At 32.4% G+C, this 22,892-nt stretch overlaps 1 protein-coding gene and 1 long non-coding RNA gene across 2 annotated transcripts; both read right to left on the reverse strand.

The window, feature by feature from the left end:
• Positions 1–838: 838 nt before the first annotated feature.
• On the reverse strand, positions 839–3,133 carry LOC148193715 (uncharacterized). The gene is made up of 2 exons (XR_015782029.1): positions 2,587–3,133; positions 839–996 (listed from the first exon to the last, which is right to left on the reverse strand). It is a non-coding gene; the product is annotated as an uncharacterized LOC148193715 (long non-coding RNA).
• A 2,005-nt stretch (positions 3,134–5,138) lies between these two features.
• On the reverse strand, positions 5,139–12,770 carry LOC124848994 (uncharacterized). The gene is made up of 7 exons (XM_088098940.1): positions 12,339–12,770; positions 11,476–11,616; positions 11,276–11,389; positions 11,024–11,197; positions 6,091–6,206; positions 5,755–5,836; positions 5,139–5,466 (listed from the first exon to the last, which is right to left on the reverse strand). The coding sequence occupies exons 1-7, from the start codon at positions 12,663–12,665 to the stop codon at positions 5,461–5,463; spliced, it is 960 nt and encodes a 319-aa protein (XP_087955066.1). The 5' UTR covers positions 12,666–12,770; the 3' UTR covers positions 5,139–5,460.
• Positions 12,771–22,892: the final 10,122 nt, after the last annotated feature.

The raw sequence follows: 22,892 nt of genomic DNA on the forward strand, positions 1-22,892 counted from the left end.
CCAAATAAAATTCGATTGAATTCGACCTTGTTGGGCGTATAGAAGAAAAGTAAAGTAACAGAGGAGCAAAGAAAGAACACAGTGGATACTTTTCATAATGAAGGAAAGAAACTTAACCTATTCAATATATGTGCAGTACATTTATAATAATTCAAAAACATGGATACAAAACTGACTTGCTCCTAAAGTGTAGAAATCATTTATTGACTGAGTCTTATCTAATAAATTGAAATAAATTAAGGCAGTTGCAAAAGCATAACTTTAACATACCTAATCAACCCCAATCGAAATTTGACTAAATTCAATTGAGTTGCCACAACCAAAATTTGGTTGAATTGGTCAAGTCGACCCCAGCCTATATTTGGTTGAGTCCACTATGGCTTAAATTTGGTTGAATTTAACTAAGTCAATCCTGATCAAAATTTGTTGAATTCGGCCTAGTTGACCCAAACTAAAATTTGATGAAATTCGGTCGAGTCATTCTTAACTTAAATTTAATCTAGTTGATCCTGATCAAAATTTAGTCAAATTTAACTGAGTCAATGACCATTAGAATTTGGTCGAATTTAGCCACGGTCATGACCAAAACTTTAATGTATTTTAGTGCAATATAGTTTGATAAAAAATAATAATTTAGTTCAATTTATCTGAATTTATTTTCAGTTTAGTTAAGTTTAAACAAACTGCTTTGAGATTCACACCCGTTTTTAACATTTCAATGCAGTTATTTTGCCTACCGCTAGTTGTGGCTGCGAATGAAAATGATTAGGTTAGAGATTGGATGGAAAAATGGAGTGTGAAGGTTGTGAGGGATGAAGGTTGGTTCTTGAAGGAATGATTATTGGAAGATAAAAATGGAGGATTAATAGAAGAAAAAGTATTTATGATATAGTGTTGTGAATAATATGATGAGAAAGAAGATAAACATAAATTAGGGTGAAGAAAAACGAACACCCCTAACAGTCACACGCCTCCAAACGACCTTGTCTTTGTACACTGAAAAAACATAAAACACACTTAATATTCACATATTTTACTTTAACAATTATATAAGAAAAATTTATATGACAAAATATTAAAGCACCACGTAATAAAAAAATAACACACGCATGTCGCGTCACTCAATATTATTAATTTTAACGTCAGAATCAGATCCATTTTTCAAAAATCAAAATCAAGATTAAAAAATTAAATGACCCATTTGAGAAAGATAAAAAACAAGGATCAAATAACTAAATAAATAAAAAAAAAAACTTGATGTCAAAACGATCATCCTTGTATTTCAACATCTCTGTTGAAGTTGAGTCAATAGTATCTTCTGATGTGGATATTAAAAGAATATTAAAAAGAACATATATTTAAAAGAAGGTATGCTAATTTTCAAATTTTTACCTTTTAAACGATGTCTGAAATGCTTTAATTTAAGTAATCAAATTATTCACAAAAATTCTAAAATTTATTTTCTTAAAATTATATATCCAAACAACATATTCTATTATGAAATTTTTAAAATTTATAGAAATGCAAAATATTTCATCCAAAGACGAGGCTACTGTAACTTCAATGAATTTACCTACCTTCTTTTCAAGGAATTAAGACATGGTAATAACATGGAAAATATTCTTCTCCTATGGATTAGTTTTGCTTGGAAGTAAAGCTTCAAATGTGGAAAAATACACTATGGATTAAGATACATTATATGCTCTACAAATGTGGAAAAATACATTATCTTCTCAATCACAGAAATCTTAAAAGTTGCAACAGTTAAAAATGTCATGATAATAATTCTGAGTTCCCTTCATAGTGTTTTTATTAGTTATACTAACTACACAAATTCTATGATATCATAACGTTTAATTAGAGACCAAAACTAGTTATTCTCTTTACAGCTTCCTCTGATATTTTCATGATCCCACTTACTTTTACAGGGATAAAAATCATACAATCTACTCTTCTCAAAAAATACTTTTAGCAGCTTTCTTTGCATATATCTAAACTACTTTTACTTATTTTCTAATCTTTGTTATCATCATCTCAACATCAATATCTCATTGAACACAAATTATGCTGTATCGTATAATTTCTTGTATCACACATTCATCTTAGCATGTGCATTTTATTTTGCCAGTTTCAACTTTTTCTCTTTTCCGTTAAAAGTCCAACATTCATTACTTCAAAAAAGAATACAATAAAACTTCTCTTTGAACATGGTAGATGCTTCACAAATTACACATAACTCTCGATTGTTTCATTAACTTCATCTCATTTAAATGTAATCATAGCAAATCCCAAACCTCAAACAAAGAAATCAATTGTGTTAAGCTCTGTACGGACAAGATAAAACTAGTCCATATGCCTAACATGAATCTTTCTAACCACCTATATCATGTTAAATTTTTCTAAATGCAACAAGGTCATGTTTGATCTCCCAATGCATGAAACTCAGACCAAAGAAAAATCCTCTTCTGTTAATCGCTTGAAAATGGCAAGATTCATCATTTTCCCCCCCAGCAAATATATGTTTTATGTTTTTAAAACATCTCGATTTTATAATAGGACATAACAACAAGGATAAAAATGCCTCACATAAATGCAAAGTTGGTGTATCATCAATTTGCAAGCGTCCACACCAAATCACTGGTAAGTGTGTCGCATGCAAAATGGCAGTTTGGGGTCTTCACTCTGCTGCTCTACCTCATCCAAATCCACCAACCACAAACAGAAAGTGGATAATAATAACACATAGTCACGTAGTCTATATCCCCAGGTCCCCCTCAGAAAATGTAATAAATAGTTGGCAAAGAAAAGGGAAATTACTCTGCCATCACTATCAGCTTTTAATGCAGTGTACTTTGATATTGATCTTAGTTGTCATCCTTCTTACCACATTCAAGGAAAAAGGAAGTGAAAGTGGAAATCATATATGAAAAGATAAATGTAATAAACAAGAAACAAATGGAAGACAATAGCTAGGGAAAATGAACAGTGTAAATTTTTTAGAGGAAAACTGGATCTGAGAAAATTCAAGTATTACAACATAAGATCTGAGAAAAAAATTGTACTTGCTAGTTGACCCTGCCTTCAAGCTTGTACCTAGGTCTGTAATGGAATCATAACTATGTCACACGAATATCCTGCCAAAAGAAGTGCAGGTGAAGATAGAGTACAGTAGTAAAAGAGTGAGAAGTGTTAAATATGACAGAGAGGAGAAAATAATCCAAGTCGTTATTTATGTTCAAGATAACGTGATAAGGAATGACTCGGGAAAACTTAGTCTAAAATCTAAACAGTTATCAACATTCCTATTCTCTTTAACTTTATATATTTATATCATATCATATCACTTATTATAATTATTCTTCTTTTATCTCTATCCCTTCTGATAAACTTGGAAGATCGACAAATCATTTTTCAAACGCGTGTTTGTGTTGGAAGCATAAAGTACAAGTACTAGCATGGTTTGCACACCTAGATACAAACTCTTACACCAAAATTGAGTAACAATGTTAGAAAAAAAAAATAACAAATTACATCGACATCTATTTTTATTTCTTAAGACTGAATTTGTAACACAAGAATCCCAGTTGGAAAATAAGTGTAAATGGTAAAATATCGTATGCAATCTCAAGAAACTAAGAGAATGTCACTTTAATTAGCTTTAGAAGAAATTGGCAAGAAAACTAAAAGTATATATAGAAAGAAAACTTTAAGAGAAAATTTATGAGTTTGCCCAAAATCTTCGACTTTTACTTTTGATATCTAATAATAGGCAATAGCTTCATCTTTCCACACAAAACAAGGACATTCAATACTTGTACTTCTAAAACACTCTTCCCCATCTCTTCAATACTTGTTTAATAAATGAAAAAATAAATAAAAAAGATAATTGGTTGAAGAAGCATCTCATTAGCAAAGAGCGCATGGAAATAAAAATCAAATCTTTATGAGCGGGATTGGAGAATAAACGAAGTGGGTGTGCATGAAACGGTACGTACCTAGCTCAGAAAGCACGGGGGATTGGGAATAGAATCGAATCAAATGCCGAGAATCTTGAAAATGATGAAGCAGAGGAATCCAAGGAAGATCAAAATGAAAAGGTAATCAACAAAGACGAAGAATCTGGTTGAGACGTGATTCCTCTTGGTTCTTGATTTAGCCACGGACTCGTTCAGTTCTTCGATCTTGGCCATTGCAGAACAGAGAGTGGTGAATTATGATTCTCACCTATGCGAGCCGCGGCTACTACTGAATGACCCAAAAGCTACGCCTAAGGGTGCCACCAATAAAAGAAAATTACCCAACACGCCTCAATCGTCCTATGTTTTCGGTTTATGTTTTCGTCTGGATTATGAATAAAATTAAGATTGAGAAAATGGAAAGAAAAAGAAAAAAAAGAAAACACAGGTGAAGAACAATAAAATGAAAATGATATATTTTTAATAATATTTTTTTTCTTTAAACTTAAAATCCCTATAATTTTTCAAATGAGTAATTTTAGGTTTGTAAAATTTTAATCATAGAGTTATTTTTTTCAAAATTTCACGATCTTAGGATGTTCGTGTAATTTAAGAAGTAATTAATACCATGCTAACTCGTGTGAGGAATTAAAAGATATATAAACCGTAGATTAAAATTCCTTGATTTTAAAATTTTGAATAGCCAAATTTGCAAATAAAATTTTAAAGATTAAAATTATATTTATGTAGAAGTATAACAAATAAAAGTGCGTTTAAAACATTTTTTTATTTAGATGAGTAGAAAAACTATTTGTATTTTTATTTTCTTAGGAAATAGAAGTAGTATTTAGTTAGCTAAAAAAATTTCATCATCCTATGATATTCTCACAATAATTATTTATTTATTTGTTTGTCGAAAGCCGCAATCTTTATTAAGGGGAGACAGATGAACTACTTGTGAAACACAAATACTAAATCAATATTTGTATGATCAATAGGATTGCCACACTTACATTTCATGATACTGGTAAAGAACACTTTTCTAATCTAAACCCTACATTAGTCTTCTTTTAAATGATAAATATAGAATGCATTTGATACTCCCAAGATATTATATCCGTTTTTTCTTATAAAATACAGGAGCAAATGAAATTCCAAAGACAATGTTTCCAACACAGTACATGAGACGAATTTGTTTTATGCAGAAGTATGGATGTATGATACACTTCAAAGAAAGGAACATAGCTTTTGTTCTGAATGTATTATCCTATTATATATACAATCATCTATGCATTTATTCTGATAACTGCAACCTAAAAAGCTCTGATCATAGCTAGAAGCAATCAACACGAGCTGTGTAAGTGTATATCCTGTATGGGCAGCGAGTAGATCACAACCTCAGGTCGCTCAATTGGACCTTCAACTGATACATTCTTCGAATATTTCGAGGTTCACTTTGTAATTGCCATGAAGCCTAAATAGTTTTCCTCACTTTTCAATTCATTTATTCCTGGCAGTACACAACAAAAAAAAAGACAATAGAAACAGAAAAAAAGGGTATTAGCTTAGTATGTGAAGTAAAACATTGATGAATGATTTTTTTATTAGAACATTAGACTAAGACAAGGTATATAGTATATGGTTTGTTTTCTTATCTCTATTTGAAAGAACGATTTACCATATCTTGCTCAGCAAAATAGAATCATAGGCATGTAAATATATGTCCTAGTGGAAGGGTCACGACGAGCCTTACCCTGAAACCTTAAAACAGACCAGTAGAAGAACACGGTCTACTTACCTTAGAATTTTGGTTTGAAGTGGATGATGTTGCTTCTGATGCTGACTCGGATATTCGGGTTTCTGATTTCTCATTTGAATAGCTATAAACAAAACAAGATTGTGTATGGATGAGAATTCTGTTGACAATGTAATGACTTTATGTAATATGTTTCTGATGCTATTTCACAGTATGCATCCATGTATAAAATGTCACTGTCAACCTTAGATGCTTAAATGGGAAAGTCACATGGTATGTGATACTTAAGCATCCAAAGGACACTAAAATCCTGCTGATGGCAAAAGGAGTCATGTGTAATAATATAAAAGATATGACAAATAATCTTAGAAAACCTACGTTGAAAGGATTGTGACCCAGACGAGCTCCACACAGTCCACCCAAAGAAGCCTTTGTTCCACAGGAATCAGACCATAAGTAATCAGATGCGCAAAAGGCCAAAGTTTCCACCCTGTCTGGAAAGCATATTAGAGATGTTAACTGTCTAAAGAGGAGAATTTTTTCTAATTAAAGTGTTAAGATATGTCAAATATTCTATTAAAAGATATTAAGCAATCAAATATTGTGTTAGTTATAATTTAGATATTATTATAATTTGTGCAGATTTATGCACCTGTCATTCCTTTAATAGATGAAGAATTATAGGTTCCTTGAATGTATATATATGGTACTCTACTCTTTGAAATAATACATCAGAATTATTCTTTAAACCTTTTATTATGGTATCAAGAGCCAAACACTGATATCCTCTACAATATAGGAATCAATGCTTTTTTTCATTGAATATTTCTGATGGCTTCTTCCGATGACAATCAATCGGAGAAACATGATTCTGGAACTTCCACTGCTTCCAAGAATTATATTTCTATTGCTATCGGATTTGTGACCAAGTCAGGTATATCTAACTCTGCCCTTAATCTTTTTGTTGTTACTAAGGGTAGTGATTGGATAATTGATTCGGGTGCTACTGATCATATGACTTGTGATCATCATATATTTACTAATTTTTCCTCTAATTGTTCTAAAACTGTTATTATTAATGCCAATGGGGTCTCATCTCCTATTGTTGAAGGTATAGGTACTATATCCCTCTCACCCTCCTTATCGACTTCTGATGTTTTATTTGTTCCTACATTAAATTGTAATCTTATCTCCGTTAGCAAATTAACCAAATCACATTTTTGTGTTGCCTTGTTTTACCCAACCCATTGCCTTTTTCAAAACATCCATTCCAAGGAGAAGATTGCTAGTGGTAGAGAGAGTGAAGGACTGTATTATCTTGAAAATGTCTCACAATCAAACCATAAAAGATAGTTGGCTTATCTTACGAATGATCACATACAAGATAAAAACAAAAAAGAAATTTGGTTGTGGCATAGACGGTTGGGACATCCCGGTTATTTAAAAAAATTATTTCCATCACTATTTCATAAATGCAATAATTCTGATTTTTTTTGTGAAACTTGTGTTTTGGCAAAAAATTATCGTGTTGTGTTTCCTTTAAGCAATAACAAAACTGATTTTCCATTTTCATTAATTCACACAGATGTTTGGGGCCCTGCCCCACAATCTACACATAATGGAAAAAAATGGTTTATCAGTTTTGTTGATGATTGTACTCGGGTAACCTGGGTATATTTGCTTAAATATAAAAGTGATGTGTGTGATGTGGTTCGTTCCTTCTATCATATGATTGTTACACAATTTAACACATCTATTAAGGTCATTCGATCAGACAATGGAGGGGAATATTTTAAGATTGAATTAATAGAGTTCATGAACTCTAAAGGCATCTTGCATTAAACTACATGTCCTTATTCACCACAACAAAATGAAGTGACTGAGAGGAAAAATAGACATATATTAGAGGTGACAAGATCGCCTTTGATAGATGGTAATGTCCCATCTCATTTATGGGGTGAGGCTGTGAGCTCTACCGTTTATTTAATTAATCGAACCTCTTCTAGTGTGCTTAACTTTCGAAAGCCTTTTGATGTGTTGTCTGATCATTGTATCCTTCCTCCCATAGTTTATTTACCACCTCATATTTTTGGATGTGTTATATATGTTCACTTACACTCACATCAACGTACAAAGCTTGAAGAACGAGCGATCAAATGTGTTTTTGTTGGGTATTAGCTAAAAAGGTTATCGTGCTTACCATCCACCATCAAAGAAATTTTATATTTATATGGATGTGACATTTAATAAACATGAATTTTTTATGTGGATTCTCCACTTCAGGGAGGCAATGAAAGTGAAGTGCATAATCATGATGTTGGTATGTTTGATTGTGAAGATAAATTATCGTGTGAGGATCATTCTGCAGGAAGTGAGCCAATCCTAAATATGGACCCTTCTTTTCTGAATAATACAATGTCTTCTGATCATAACCAATTGGCTCAATCTTCTCCACAGGTTCAGCTTGACTCTTCAGAGGTACCTTCTGATCCTATCTCTGATAATACTAATTTAGATGAAATTGATCATGGAATTGATTCTTGTCTGCGTGAGACCACCAGCACATCAAACACTGAGTCTACTACTGTTCAATATATTCTTCCACCTCGTTCTAACCGTGGTCAACCTCCAGTTAAATATGAACCAGACCTCCAAGCCAAAGTTAAATATCCCATTAGTAAATATGTGTCATCTCATAGGTTATCTCAATCATATGCATCATTTGTATTTCAATTATCTTCAATTTCTCAGTAATATACAGGAAGCTTTGGCAGATCCTAGATGGACCGAAGCAATGGTTGAGGAGATGGCAGCTTTAGAAAAAAACAACACTTGGGATCTTGTGTCCTTACCAAGAGGGAAGAAAACTGTGGGCTGCAAATGGGTCTTTACAATTAAGCATAAAGCTGATGGAACTATTGAGAGGTATAAACCACGACTTGTGGCTAAAGGTTACACTCAGTCTTATGGTGTAGATTACCAAGAGACGTTCGCACCGGTAGCCAAGCTCAATACTGTGAGAATACTTTTGTCGCTAGCTGCAAACCAAGATTGGCTTCTTCTATAATTTGATGTGAAAAATGCTTTCCTACACAGAGAAATTTCAGAAGAAATTTATATGGATTCTCCACCAGGCATGACTGATTCAATTGGAATGAAGGTTTGCAAATTAAAGAAGGCTCTATATGGATTAAAACAATCCCCAAGAGCATGGTTTGGAAGGTTTACCAAGTCTATGAAGGCTTTTGGCTATAGAGCAAGTAACTCTCATCACACCTTATTTTTTAAGAGAGGAAAAGGAAAAATTACAGCTTTGATTATATATGTAGATGGCATGATTGTTACAGAAAATGACAAAGATGAGATTTCTAGTTTACAACAATACCTTGCATCTGAATTTGAGATGAAACAACTTGGGAACCTCAAATATTTTTTTGGTATTGAAGTAGCTAGATCAAAACATGGTATTTTTCTATGCCAAAGAAAATATACTATTGATTTACTATCGGAAACTGGGCTGCTTGGGAGTAAACCAGCTGATACACCAATTGAACAAAATCATAAACTCTTTCAATGCTCAAATTTAGCAAGCATAGACAGAGGAAGATACCAAAGGCTGGTAGGAAAATTAATTTATTTGTGCCATACACGTCCAGATATCACCTATGCAGTGAATGTTGTTAGTCAATTTATACATGACCCATGGAAGCTTCATATGGATGCTGTTGAAAGGATTTTGAGATATTTGAAGTTCGTTCCTGGAAAAGGAATTTTGTTCTCAAATCATGAAAACTTAAAGGCAGAAGGGTACACTGATGCAGATTGGGCAGGTTCAAAAGATGATAGAAGATCTACCTCTAGATACTTTACTTTTGTAGGAGGGAATCTTGTAACTTGGAGGAGTAAAAAACAACCTATAGTAGCAAGATCTAGTGCTGAAGTAGAATTCAGAGGCATGACACTAGGTGAATCTGAACTTTTGTGGATTAAAAATGTGCTATTAGATTTGGGCTTTAAACAAAATGAAGCTATGAGTTTGTACTGTGACAATACTTCGGCTATAGCAATTGCTCACAATCCTGTGCAACATGATAGAACAAAACATGTGGAGATTGATAGACATTTCATCAAAGAGAAGCTTGAAGCTGGAATAATTTCATTTCCTTTTGTAAGATCAGAATTGCAATTGGCTGATGTTCTTACCAAAGGAGTGTCAAGAAGATTGTTTAATGAGTCTCTATTCAAGTTGGGAATGTGTGATATCCATGCACCAACTTGAGTGGGGGTGTTAAGATATGCCAAATATTCTATTAAAGGATATTAGGCAATCAAATATTGTGTTAGTTATAATTTAGATATTATTATAATTTGTGCAGATTTGTGCACCTGTCATTCCTTTAATAGATGAAGAATTATAGGATCCTTAAATGTATATATATGGTACTCTACTCTTTGAAATAATACATCAGAATTATTCTATAAACCTTTTATTATAAAGAATCACACAGGGATAAGAATATACATTTCATTCATTATACTATTCTTCATCCTTGCATTGCTAGTGCTTAGTTTAGCTTTTACTAACTAAATTCCTATTTGACCACTTTCTTCCTTCAATTTTCTCGTTTTCCTTTACAGGTGTCTATGAGATCAAATGGGCAATTTGTATATAGCTGGTACACCACCTTCTCGTTTTCCTTCAATTTTCTCGTTTTCCTCATTATACATATAGCTGGTACACCACCTTCTCTAGATTCTATTTATTCACTTTTCTATATGCAAACATAGGCATCGGATCATTTGTTCTTATTTTACCCACATGCTTTCCTAGGGCCTTATGCTTTGCTGCAGATATAGTATTAATTAGGGGTTTAGGACTGAGCACATTTCACAGCCTTTTTATTCAGTACCAGCTTCAAGATAGTTACGGTACTACTTACTAAGCTCATGAAGAGGAGGTACGAGGCACAAGAAAAACACAAAGCTGTGACACTTGAAACAGTATGGCATAAGGCAGATTTCAGGATAAGCTACCCCGAACAATTCAAATAATTCATAGTTTAAGAACAAGGTACAAAGATACACAACTTTTAATGAGAATAGGATGGAACCCAAATAGCTGAAAATTTGAATTCTAGGTTCACTCAAATTGTTACTACTACCTACTATATGCCCAACACTATCAGTTTAATGCTCTACCAACTTCAGCCTGACAGTATGACATAGTCCAAGTTTACAATGAGGCAGGTAATTTACACTGAAAATTAAAATCTGAAAACAGCATAAAGAAACAAATCAAACAGCTACTCACAGTAAGCAAGGGGAAAAATGTTGACTTCAGTTCACCATATATGTTAGTCAAAGATTCAAACCGCAATAAGCCCAAAACCACAAAGTAGATGCTGTTCCAAACTGCAGACCACACAGTTTGGTCGAAAGCAACTTTAGCAGGGACAACCCACCATTCTTGGAAAGGAAAAAGAGCCTGTGAAATCATGCAAACAATTTCAGTCATTCATAGAATATCACCGAATAGTTCCAAATCAGAAGTCCAAATAATCACCTCACAAAGTTGATAATAATAATGAGAAAGAGATCCATGGAGAGTAAACCCAACAAGACCTGATCTGAGTAACCGTGCCAGATCAAACTCAAAAAGAGGCTTTCCTTCATAGCACTGTATATTTTAGTTAGAAATAGCTGAAGTGTCTGAAATTCTATGCCCAAAATTAGCATTTCACATTTTGACAGTCAAAAACAAACCTGAGCAATCCAGTCTCCAATTGAGTAGACAATCCCACTTATTGCCATTTTAGCTAAAACCGGATTTGCTTTCAGAGCTTGCTCATAGGCAATCCAGTTGTGCTCAGGTATATACCTTAGAATCTCATAAAGGGTCCAACCCTGAATGATAAAACACAAATTCGATGTTAACTTCTTCTGTGTCCCACATAAAATACACTTCAGTTCTCTTTCCTAATCACTCTAGTATTAAATATGTTCCTCTTGTTTCTTTACCAAAGATCCTATATTGACTACAAATATAGGCAATACAGCCAAAACAATAGTAATATACATAAGTAGTAGGAGGCAACCATAATCTCCTGGACAAGCTTTTAGAGTTGAATTAGGCTCTACAACAAATTCTAATATAGTGCTAAAGTTTATCGTAATGGTTGTTTGTTGATACTTGTTAAGCCTATCAGGCTACATGTTACTAGACATTTTTCAAACCAGTGGAAGATGTCCAAAAAAACAAACTTCAGATGCGAGATGTCCGGCCCTCATCATAGGGAAAGGTGTTGGATTCTATTAACTAGTGAATGACTAAAAGTATATATCAGTAGAGGCAACCTCTATCTCATGAACAAGTTTTTGGAGTTGGGTTAAACCCAATTTTAAATTCTATGAACTATTAATATTATCGATGAACTTGGTAACCAACAAGAACATGGTTGTATAACTTGAAACAATATTTCAGCTATACAGATTCATTGCCATGTTAATAATTTTGAATCGATAGGACAGGATCATTTTTCAGCTCAATGGGTATGTGAAAAACAACAATTGGGTAACAATAATGATAAGAACAATAAAAAGTAAGCAAATTTAATATTGAAACTAACATGCCAGTAGTCATGGTCAATGGTGAGCAACTTGGTGACAGCAAAAGTCCCAAACCCCAAAACGATGAAGGCATTAACGGTACTACTGCTTGTGAGGCGAGGATCAACCTCTGCCTCTGTTATGGATTCGGAAGGTTGAATCCCCTCAACTTCATGGAAACGGGCTCCTCTGTCTTCAGACACCGGAACTATTTCACGGTCCTCAGCTACACAGCTGATGATACGACTTCGTTTTGGGGTTCGGGAAGAGAGGGGAACGAAATGGGACTTCGACAAGATTGGTGTGAGTATGGGAAAGACGGTGCAAAGAGAAGGAACAGTAGCCATGGAAGTGGGTCCGAGGATTGTGTTTGTGTCGTGTGAATTTTTTAAGTGTTTGGGTCATCACCTCTTTTCTTCTACAACAACCCACCACCATGTGAACTCAAGTATTCATCTCTCCAATGTGCCAACTTAACTCTTTCTTGTTGATTGGTTGAAACTATACTCTTGTAATAAATTAATTACTTAAGGAATATTTAGTACAACTTTTAATATTACAACATTTGAATACTTTTTTATAGTGGTGTTAATATAATATCTTTATACAGTTTTCAACTTGGCTTATTTAGAATCTGGCTAACTGGGTTGAATTTATGGTGAATCGGATTGATTCACTTTTAGATGGTGATAAAGAAGAAGATGTTTCAAAAGAAAAAATATTATCCATTTATCTATCCAAGACTCTAATATTATAAATGGATAAGTGATACAAAAATTATCAATATTAAAAACTTATTTGTTCGCCTAAGCTTATTTGTTCGTCTTTTGTACATGTTTTTGGATTAAGCTTGGGTTGTATGATATTTTATTTATTTATTTTGAATTGTCTTTGGAGTTTAACGTTATTTTAACTAAAATTTATTTAGATTTGAATTTAAAAAAATTGTAATTTTTTTATTTTTAAAAAACTTATAATTAAATGAGCTAGTGAGCCAACCATTTTAACCCACCAACCTGTAGTAGGTGAGACCGGGTTCGAATTTTTTCAATTCGCTAATAAATGAATCGAGTTGGGTTAGCTCACTAAGTAACCAACCCATGGTGAGTCTGGGTTGAGCCGAGTTACCCGTTTTCACAGCTCTATTTTTTCAATTATATGATAATTTGTTATTGAATTCTTTAAAAATAATTATGGACTAAAAAGTTGTTACAAATAATTAGAATGTTAAAAAATAGTGTTGTGGCAGGCATGCCATAATTTCTTTACAGATAAAATTTGAAAATAGGTAGTTGAAGAAATTTATCAACTTAATAAACCAACTTAATCAGTTCATATAAATTGATAAAGAATATAATTGTTAAATACTAAACACGTGCTTGATTATAAAAACTTAAATAAAATTTAAAAAAATTAAAATTTTATATTAAAATTGTATTATTTTTATATATTAAAAAATAAATATGTGAACACTTGTTGAACTAAAGTGGTTATTTACCTTAAAATAATTAAGTTGTGCTGAAAATATAATTTTGATATTTTTTTTAAAAGGATAAAAGTAACACTGTTTAAACATGAGGTTTTTTATTTAAAGAAAAGTAAAATTGCATTTAAAACGTGAAGTTCATTAGAAATTATGTATTAGAATGCTTGTTTATTAAAATTGGACTGTATTTATGGTGGGAAATATTTTATGAAGAACGTCAACTTTTTACTTTCAAGAAAGAATAATTATAGTAACAGTAAGATAAAAAAAAATAATCAACATAATAATATACCATATAAACTTTAAAATCGAAGAAAAAAATTATGATTGTTATCTAATGATAAAAAAATTATGTAAAATGTGAGAGCCCATAAATTGTGTTATGAGGGGACAGATGTTTCAAAATAAAGAGACCAAGTGTTGCATGAGCATATAAATAAAAAAATTTAAACAAAGATGGTCTCATTATTTTCAGACTCTGTATCTCTCTAAGACAGAATCTTCTACCTTTCCTCTCTCTTCTCTCTAGAAATTCTCACTTCTTTTTCATCTGATCATCAATCAGGCTGTGGTTGAGCCTTTCTGGTGTCAAGAGCTTTCCTCTGCACCGATCAAGTTGTTGCTTTGAACTGGTAAGTTCAATTCCTTTGTCTTTTTGAAAAATTATGCATTTCCTGTCACATGCAAGCATTGTGCGGTCTTGTATGTGTTCATCAGCCTTTCATTCTAATTTTGTTTCTGTTTCTGGTTCGGTGGTTGGTTTCCTTTCACCGATCCAAAGACTGTAGACTGTCTTAGTATCGCTTGCGGTTTAGCAAACTGTGGAGAAGTTAAAGTTGTCGAGTTGCTTTAAGGTAAGGGAAGATAGTTAATTTAATTATTTGGTTTTGATGTATGAATATGTTGTTTATGATTTTGCATGTGTGTGAAATTGAATTATTTGATGTTCGGTGATCTTGGTGTGGACTGTTATATGCTATGTTCGTGAGGTTTGGGATTCTGCATAATTTTGGTTCAATGGCTGAGTGAATTGTGAGGAAGGGTGATGGTGAAATTAAGAAATTTGTGTTCGGTATTAGGTGGGTGGTCGGTCTCCTAGCCATACTCAGTTTTGTATTAGCGTTCGTTCTTAGTAGTACTAAGTTTGTATTGTGTTCGGTCTTAATTGAGTTTTGCTTCTGTGGGGTTTCAGTTAATGACCGATCGGTCGTGTACTAGCCGTTATGCCAGTGATAGCGCTTGGTCTTGTACTAGCAGTTATGCTAGTGTTAGCGCTCGGTCGTGTACTAGCCGTTATGCTAAGTGATAACCCTCGGTCTTGTACTAGCAGTTATGCTAGTGTTAGCATTCAATAGTGTATTAGCCGGTATGCGAGTGGTAGTGCTTGGTCTCGTACTAGCGTTCGTTCTTGGTAGTGCTCGGTCTCGTACTAGTGCTCGTTCTTGGTAGTGCTCAGTATTATACTAGCAGTTATGATAGAGTAAGTGTTCGGCCTCAGCCGATAGTGTTCGGCCTAAGCTTGTAGTGTTCAGTCTAAGCTCTTAGGTTTCGGTTCAAAGCTTTTAGTATTTGGTGATGTTAGCCTCTAAGAAGTATTCTCCCGTTCGGTCTTGTTCATAGGTCTGATGATATCTCTTTCGATTTTGTTCAAGGATGGGATCGTATTTTATTATTCGGTTTGACTGTATTGATGGTTAAGTATAATGGTATTTAAAGTATGACATGAGTTGAATAGTATGGATATGAAAGAGTATTCCAACGAGGAATATCTCGTGGTTGGTTACTGAATTGTAAAGTATGAATGTGGTTATGCTTAGCTGGCATTTATCCTGATATTCTGTGATTACTCATTCTCACGTAGAGAGGAGTAGCTCATGTGTGAGAATGGCAGGAGGTCCTAGTCCATAAGGTTAACTTGGGTGAGGTATAACGGACTAACCCTGGGGGCAGCTGTTTAGGGCATCCCAGCTACTACACCATACGGGTGCACAAACGTCGTAGCTATACAATTCATACAGTCCGGACAGTGAGGGTAAAAGTGGTCGGTCATTGCATGTATTATACGTTTGGTCATTGCTGGAAATGTATGTTTGGTTGTTGCATGATTGACATGATTGGTTTTTGTTTACTCTTATATTTGTTTGAATTATATGTTTTATTGGATTAATTAAATTACATTAGCTTACCCTTATTACTATCTTGTCATGTTGTTCGTTCGGTCGTTTTTGTCATTACAATGATCACCCTGTGGGTGTGAGTAGAAGGTGATGAGGGTTCTCTAGAGCAGGTGCTGGCACGAGAGGATGGTTTCTGTTAGAGTAAGACCGTCAGTCTTGTGCTTATTTTTGTATTAGTGTAGGGTCGTTCGGTGTAATACACTGCTTGTATGACCGTTCGGTTGGTTCTTATGGTTTGTTTCAGTATAGGGTTCTATAAAATTTTAAATTTATGGTTATTTTAGGATAACTATAAGTTAGCTTTATTTCCTGTAAATGTTCTATTTTATTGTAAATGTAAGTACTCTTAAATATGTTACCAATGAGGAGCATTGGCAAATTTGAAGATAAATGATTTTGATGATGCTGCAAGAAGATAGACTTGAAGAAGCTGTTAAAATTGTTTTAAAAGAACTTTGTAGAATATAAATGTATTTGGAAAGTCTTTGAATATGTAATACTTAGAAAATCTCGTATCTTTAGTTAGTCACGCATTTAATCGATTATGAGAAGCTATAATCGATTATCATGAGCACTCTTGAAAAAAGCATCTCCCTTTGGAATAATCAATTATTCTTTCAAATAATCGATTATCAACTGGTCCTGATGAGAACTGCACAAGTCTCTGGAATAATCGATTGTTCCTCGGGATAATCGATTATCACTTATTGAAAAATCCTGTAACGGACTTTAATAATCGATTATCACTAACAATAATCGATTATCAGTGGCAGTTGTAATCTGTCTTTTCTAATTCAGACCAGTTGCCTATATATAGTTGTTCCAAAACCCTTAGAGGGTGAACTCTGAGCTTTTGAGAATACAGTTTGTCTGAGAAAGTTACAAAAAGCTAGTTCAAGTGTTTTGCCTGGCACTATGCCAAAAAACGTTTTTTATACCTGTTAAAAATGACTTTTTATACCTGTTTTTGAGCGGGTATAAAAGTAGGGGGTATAGAAGTATTTGTTTTTCTATACCGATCCGAGAGTAGGTATAAAAGAATAGTTTTACACCTAATGTTCGTAGAACAGGTATGGAAAATCTCACATAAAAAGACTTACTTTTATACCTGTCAAAATTAAAATAGGTATAAAAAATGAAACTTTTTTAATACCTGTTATAGTCATAACCGGTGTAAAAAGTGAGTTCTTTTAAAATGTAGATTTGCATGTGCTACTATCCATATCAATCCCAAAATATAGTCTAAATAATCTATAACGAGCAAAATAATCAATATATTTTCTATTATTAACACATCTAAATTGTTTATAAACTCAATATTATATTTACCTAACAAAGTTTCTAAATAATTTTACCTAACATAATTGCACAAAAAATAGTTCCTAAACTCAAAATGTAATATTAAATAGTTCCTAAACTCAAAATATAATCAATATATTTTCTATTATTAACACATCAAAATAGTTCTTAAACTCAATGTTATATTTACCTAACAAAGTTCCTAAATATTTTTACCTAACCTAGTTACACAAAAAAATAGTTCCTAAACTCAAAATATAATATTAAATACATCTAACCATCTACAAAATGTTAAAAAAAATATCGCCTACTCCTCGTGAACATCCTGTTACATGTACATTGAAACTTGTAAAGAACTATTAAATAAGATTGATACTATGTACTTCCAAGACAAATAATATACGTTTTCTACAAATATTATCAAAATAATATAAAATTATAAAGTAACAGTGACCATGAAATAGAATATATACAAATTTTGAGTATCCAATAAACAATTTATTTTAATAAAAAACACACATAAAAATATGGAATTTATGTGAAAATTGAAACCTAATTAAATCTAATTATTATTTAAGTCTTCATACTAAAACATTACATAATTAAAACCACACAATTTAAGCTAGTACACTTTAAGCAATATTGGTTGACACAATAATATAATCAAATCCATGATAATTAACATTTTACACACTTATATTTCAATGTTAATACTCAGAATACGTGATCCATATAATTGTTTGTCTTGAAATCATAATTGTAAAGATAAACCTATCTAAATTAAAACTACAAAAATTTAGTTAAAAACATCATATTTAGAATTGAATTATTTTAATATTTTATTATTTCCCAAAACAATTTTCAAGTTGCAAATGATATAAAATATAATGTCCAATTAATAAATAATTAATACAAATTATATATATATTATTTTAAAATGTAATTGTATTGTGGGATATATTTGGATGTGTGTCGGAATGTTTAAAAATTATAAAATTAAACTTAATATAAATATTAACTCATAAAAATAAAATATCATGACAAAGAAAAATAGCAGTGTTTGATTTTTTTAATAGTAAAATAAATATTCCGGTTCAATACTTTAGATTTTGTAAAACCTTGAAAAATGATATTTTAGAAGAGATGGTAGTCTAAAAATAGTGAGATTCGGTTATTTTAATATTAAACGGTTTTATTATAAATAGTTTTGTTATAAACTAGTTTCATTATTTTAAAACGTATCATTTCTCTAGAAATCACTTTTCTAGAGTTATATACCTTCTCTTCAAGAGTTCTTGATCTAAAGTCATCTATTTGACGATCAGAAGGTGCCTAGATGATCACGACGTCAAGGTCTACCTATCTGTCCTATCAGATTGTTGATTAGAGCAAGTAAGTTTCATTCTCTTTCCTTAAATTTTTCCCCAAATCTGTGAGCATGCAAAAGAATCTGTTTTTGCATGTGAAGAGAGTTCTTCTTTCTTGATTCTTAGTTCAATTTATGTTCTAAGGTTGGTTTCCTATCACCAATCGGTGATTTATAGGTTTTTTAGAGTTTCCTTGCAGTGCAAGCATTCGGTTGGGGTTTTCTAGAGTTGTGTAGCGTCTCATTGAGGTAAGGGAAGCTAGATATTTACTTTTAAATTTAAGTATGCAATATGTTTTTAATAGTTTGTGAATTCTGAGCTGTTGGGATGAAAAATGTTATTGTGTGATAGTGATGATGGAAGTAAAGTAGTGAAGTTGATGCATTGTAATGATGAATGTGCATAACCCGAGGAATCTGTTTGAATGTGTGTGAGATTTTGGATTTGCATTGTTGAAGTGATTTGTGTTGATTGAATTGTTGAAAGAAAAAGGGATTTTTGGATTGTAGGTTATTTGGTCTAGAAATGAGTTCTTGAGTAAGAATATATTAAGAAATGGTTGGTGAAGTACTTTTATACAGTTAAGGTTGAGTATGAGCTGGGTTATGTCATGTTCAAACATCTAGAATGGTAGAAATCTGAGTTGTGTTTGAGTGGTAGTGATTAGGTAGAGTTCAACTTGGTTGAGAACTCAATTCTTAGGAAGTGGACTAGTGAAAATCTGAGTTGTAGGTTATGTGCTTGTATGATCAGTTTGAGGAGTCCTGGTGAGTTATATAGGACTTTCTAGAGACCCTAAGTTACTTGGAATTGTGCCACAAAGGGTAAAATTCAAGTTGGGTCTATAAGTTGAGTTTTTGTATGTTTTTATGTGAAATCTTGAGGCTTGTTTAGATTGATATTAGAAGGATTTATACACACTTAGTTAAGTTTAATTGAGTGTATAACACAATATATAAGAGTTAGAAGTTGGAAAAAAATAGTTAAAATTGGTAAATTTGGTGTAGGTTGTGTAATTATGCACATTTTGGTGTTGTAGAATTATGCAGACTCGCTGAGCGAGTGGATTCGCTCAACGACTAGTGATAGAGGTGGGTTGTCTGTCTAAGGACTTTCGTTGAGCGAATGGTATGCGCTGAGCAAATTGTTGAGGTCTGGGAGCAATGTCAGTTTTATTCGCTAAGCGAATGGTATGCGCTGACCGAATTTTTGAGGTTTGGGAACACTGTCAGTTTTATTCGCTTAGCGAATGTTATGCGCTGAGCGAGTGATTTGAGGGTTTAATCCACTGTTTGGTGGGTTTCACTTAGCGAGGGTATGCGCTTAGCAGCTGGTCCAGGTTTTTGTTTACACTTTTCTTATGTGTTCTTATTTGATTTGAATGATGTGTTGATTTATCTTGGATTATGTATGAGGGTGTACTGAGTTATATATATATTAAAGAGATAAATTGTGATTCAAATGGAATTAAAGTGTGGTTTCAAAGTAATGAAAGTAAGTTCAAAGTGAAATCTCTTGAGGGTTATCCTGAACTCCAATGGTCTTTCATTCTCAAGTAGAGAGGATTGACACATGTGGTGAGGAGTAGCAGGAGATCTTAGTCTTGGGGGCTTCCATTATGTCTCAAGGCCCGGAACAGACTAACCTCGTGAGTGTGGTAGGGTGAAACTCATTGACAATGGTTTTGCAAAGCAGTAGAGGCCACTGCGAGTACACAACCCGCCATAGGTCGTCAATCATTCTAAGTCTGTACAATCAAGTCTAAGTCATAACATGTTAGGATGTTTTGAACTAGTTTATTTTGCATGAATACTTATGTATGTGGTATGTTATATCAATGTATGAATTCTTTTTAAATCTAGCTTACCCTTGTTTTTGTGTTGTTTGTTGTGTGCTGTTTCTCTTTTGCGATGATCATTATAATTATGTGAGCTTAAGGATATAATCTTTCAGTTTACTCAACGGGAGATTGGGAGTGAAGCTTCCAGTTTAGGTTGTACTTTTATTCTTCAGGTAAATAATTTTATTCATAATAAATCAGTAGTACTTGTTACATCGTTATACATATGATGTTCATTTTAGTAGTTTTATATTACTAAATTGGAATGTTACAATTTTAATCTGAGTAAAAACACTTGGAATTGACTTATGGTGGTATATTCGAATAAAAATATTTTATTTTATTTTTAATCTCTTAAATTAACTATGAAAATATTGAAACAGTTTGAATAATTTAATTCTACTAACTTTTTTTTATGTTTTTAAAATATCTTGATGTACACTAATTTTAAAATATATTAATTTTTTAATATATCCAAATTAATGAATTTTGGAAACAACAAATAAACAAAACTCAAAAATCATTAGACTGTCTAGACTACCATAAATTCAGTTCTCCCTTTTTCTCCTCATACAGTATTTTTTTCTGCAGTAAACCTATTTATAGAACAGTAATACGTGCCAACAGTATTAGAGGAACAGACCTTTTTACTGATCATGTTTGAGAGAACTCATTATTTGGGAAGAAGATGTGAAGAGGTGTAATTGGTGGTAAGAATTAGTGGGAATTTGATTTTTGACGAGCAGGATTCTAATTGATTTTCTTTTTCAAATTTCTTTTCTTCATTGATTCTCGAAAAAAATATTAGAAAATCTTATTGAAATTTGGTCCGAACTGTGATTAAATCTTTTCACGTTGAACGAAATTCTTCAAAATTGAAACTTCAAACTCTTTAAAATTCGAATTCTGAATGGATCGCATCACATGATCACATCAATTTGGACATCATCCACATTGTTTCCATTGTGGTCAATTAGGTGAAAGTTAACCTTTCATTTCCATAGAAAATTAATTATTGAAATAAAAAATTGTCATAGTTATTATGATGTGTATAGAAAAAGAATAGATATAGAAAAAGAATAGATAGCTAAACAAAAGACACTTTTAAAGAAATTAAGTGACTAGGACGAATCATACAATCATTTTCTCATAGGTTTGCATGTCGTACAACATAATAATATAGGGACAATTGTAAAATGGATAGTTAACAATTTTTTTAACATTTTTTCTAACAATAGAATGTGTCATTATTTGATTGGTATGTGTATTTAAAACGGACCAATCACAAGTTACCATATAAACACTTTTAAAATAGTCGTAAAAAAAAGTTGTTAAAAAAACGGACCAATCACAAGTTACCATACAAACACTTATAAATGAGTTCAATCATGTAATTATTTATGTTGATTCTCATTGAAAATTTGTAATAGGTAGTAGAACGTTATCTTAAACATTGTACAGGAAAGGTTGTTATTTAGACACTTTGTCAGCCAATTCTCGCACTGTCAAAAGGAGGGAATTCGCATAACGCACCAGTACCTGTGCGTTGTGCGAATATCATCAGTTGAAGTGCAGCAGTTTAGAAAAATTTGCACAGCGCATACACACATGTGCGCTGAGCGAATTAATGAAGTTAAGTGGCTTTAAAAGATGTGAGAGAAAGACATAAACTATCTTTTGACCCACAAACAAAGCGAGAAAAATACTGAAGAACTCAGGAGACACAAGAGACCTTTCAAGACATTAAGACTTCACTTTCTGCAAGAAATTGCTGAAAAGAGTACGTTTGAGATGTCTAGGATAGACTAATCTTTCTGTTCATTGGAATTGGTTGTATGACGACACATTAATGTAAATTTCCTGTGTAATATATGTTTTTGTTCTTGTTCTTTTCTTGACTTCCTTTTGATTATACGGAAGTATAATTCTCTCTAAAAGTTCTTTTGTACTAGGAAGTATTTTTTGAACCAGAAACGTAAGAAAAGAAACTAAAAGTAACTAAAGTAGGAATAGCTTCTGTGTTTTTGATCATTCTCAACATCTGAATTTAATGCAAAATTATCTGCTGAATTAATTAAGGAATTAATAATTCAATAGATAATTTTAGAATTTGTTTTAAGGAATTAAACCAAGATACTCTTGTGTGAATGCTTGAAGGATTTTAGTGTAATGTTAGTCAAAGACCAATTCCAGTGATCTTTTATCGTAATTTTAATCTTAATTTTTTTTTACTTTGTTAATTTCATGCTAATATCCAAATTGAAATCACAAATGTTATCATCAGTAATTGATCTTGATAAATAATTTTAATTGAATAAAGTGACTCAAATTTCCTTGAAGAACGATACTCTTAACTTAATTCACTGTATTACTTGAACGATTTGATATTCTTTTTAAAAAGTTAT

Source organism: Vigna umbellata, chromosome 9 (assembly GCF_029865625.1).
Source record: "Vigna umbellata cultivar VRB3 chromosome 9, Vumbellata_1.0, whole genome shotgun sequence".
NCBI lineage: Eukaryota > Viridiplantae > Streptophyta > Magnoliopsida > Fabales > Fabaceae > Vigna > Vigna umbellata.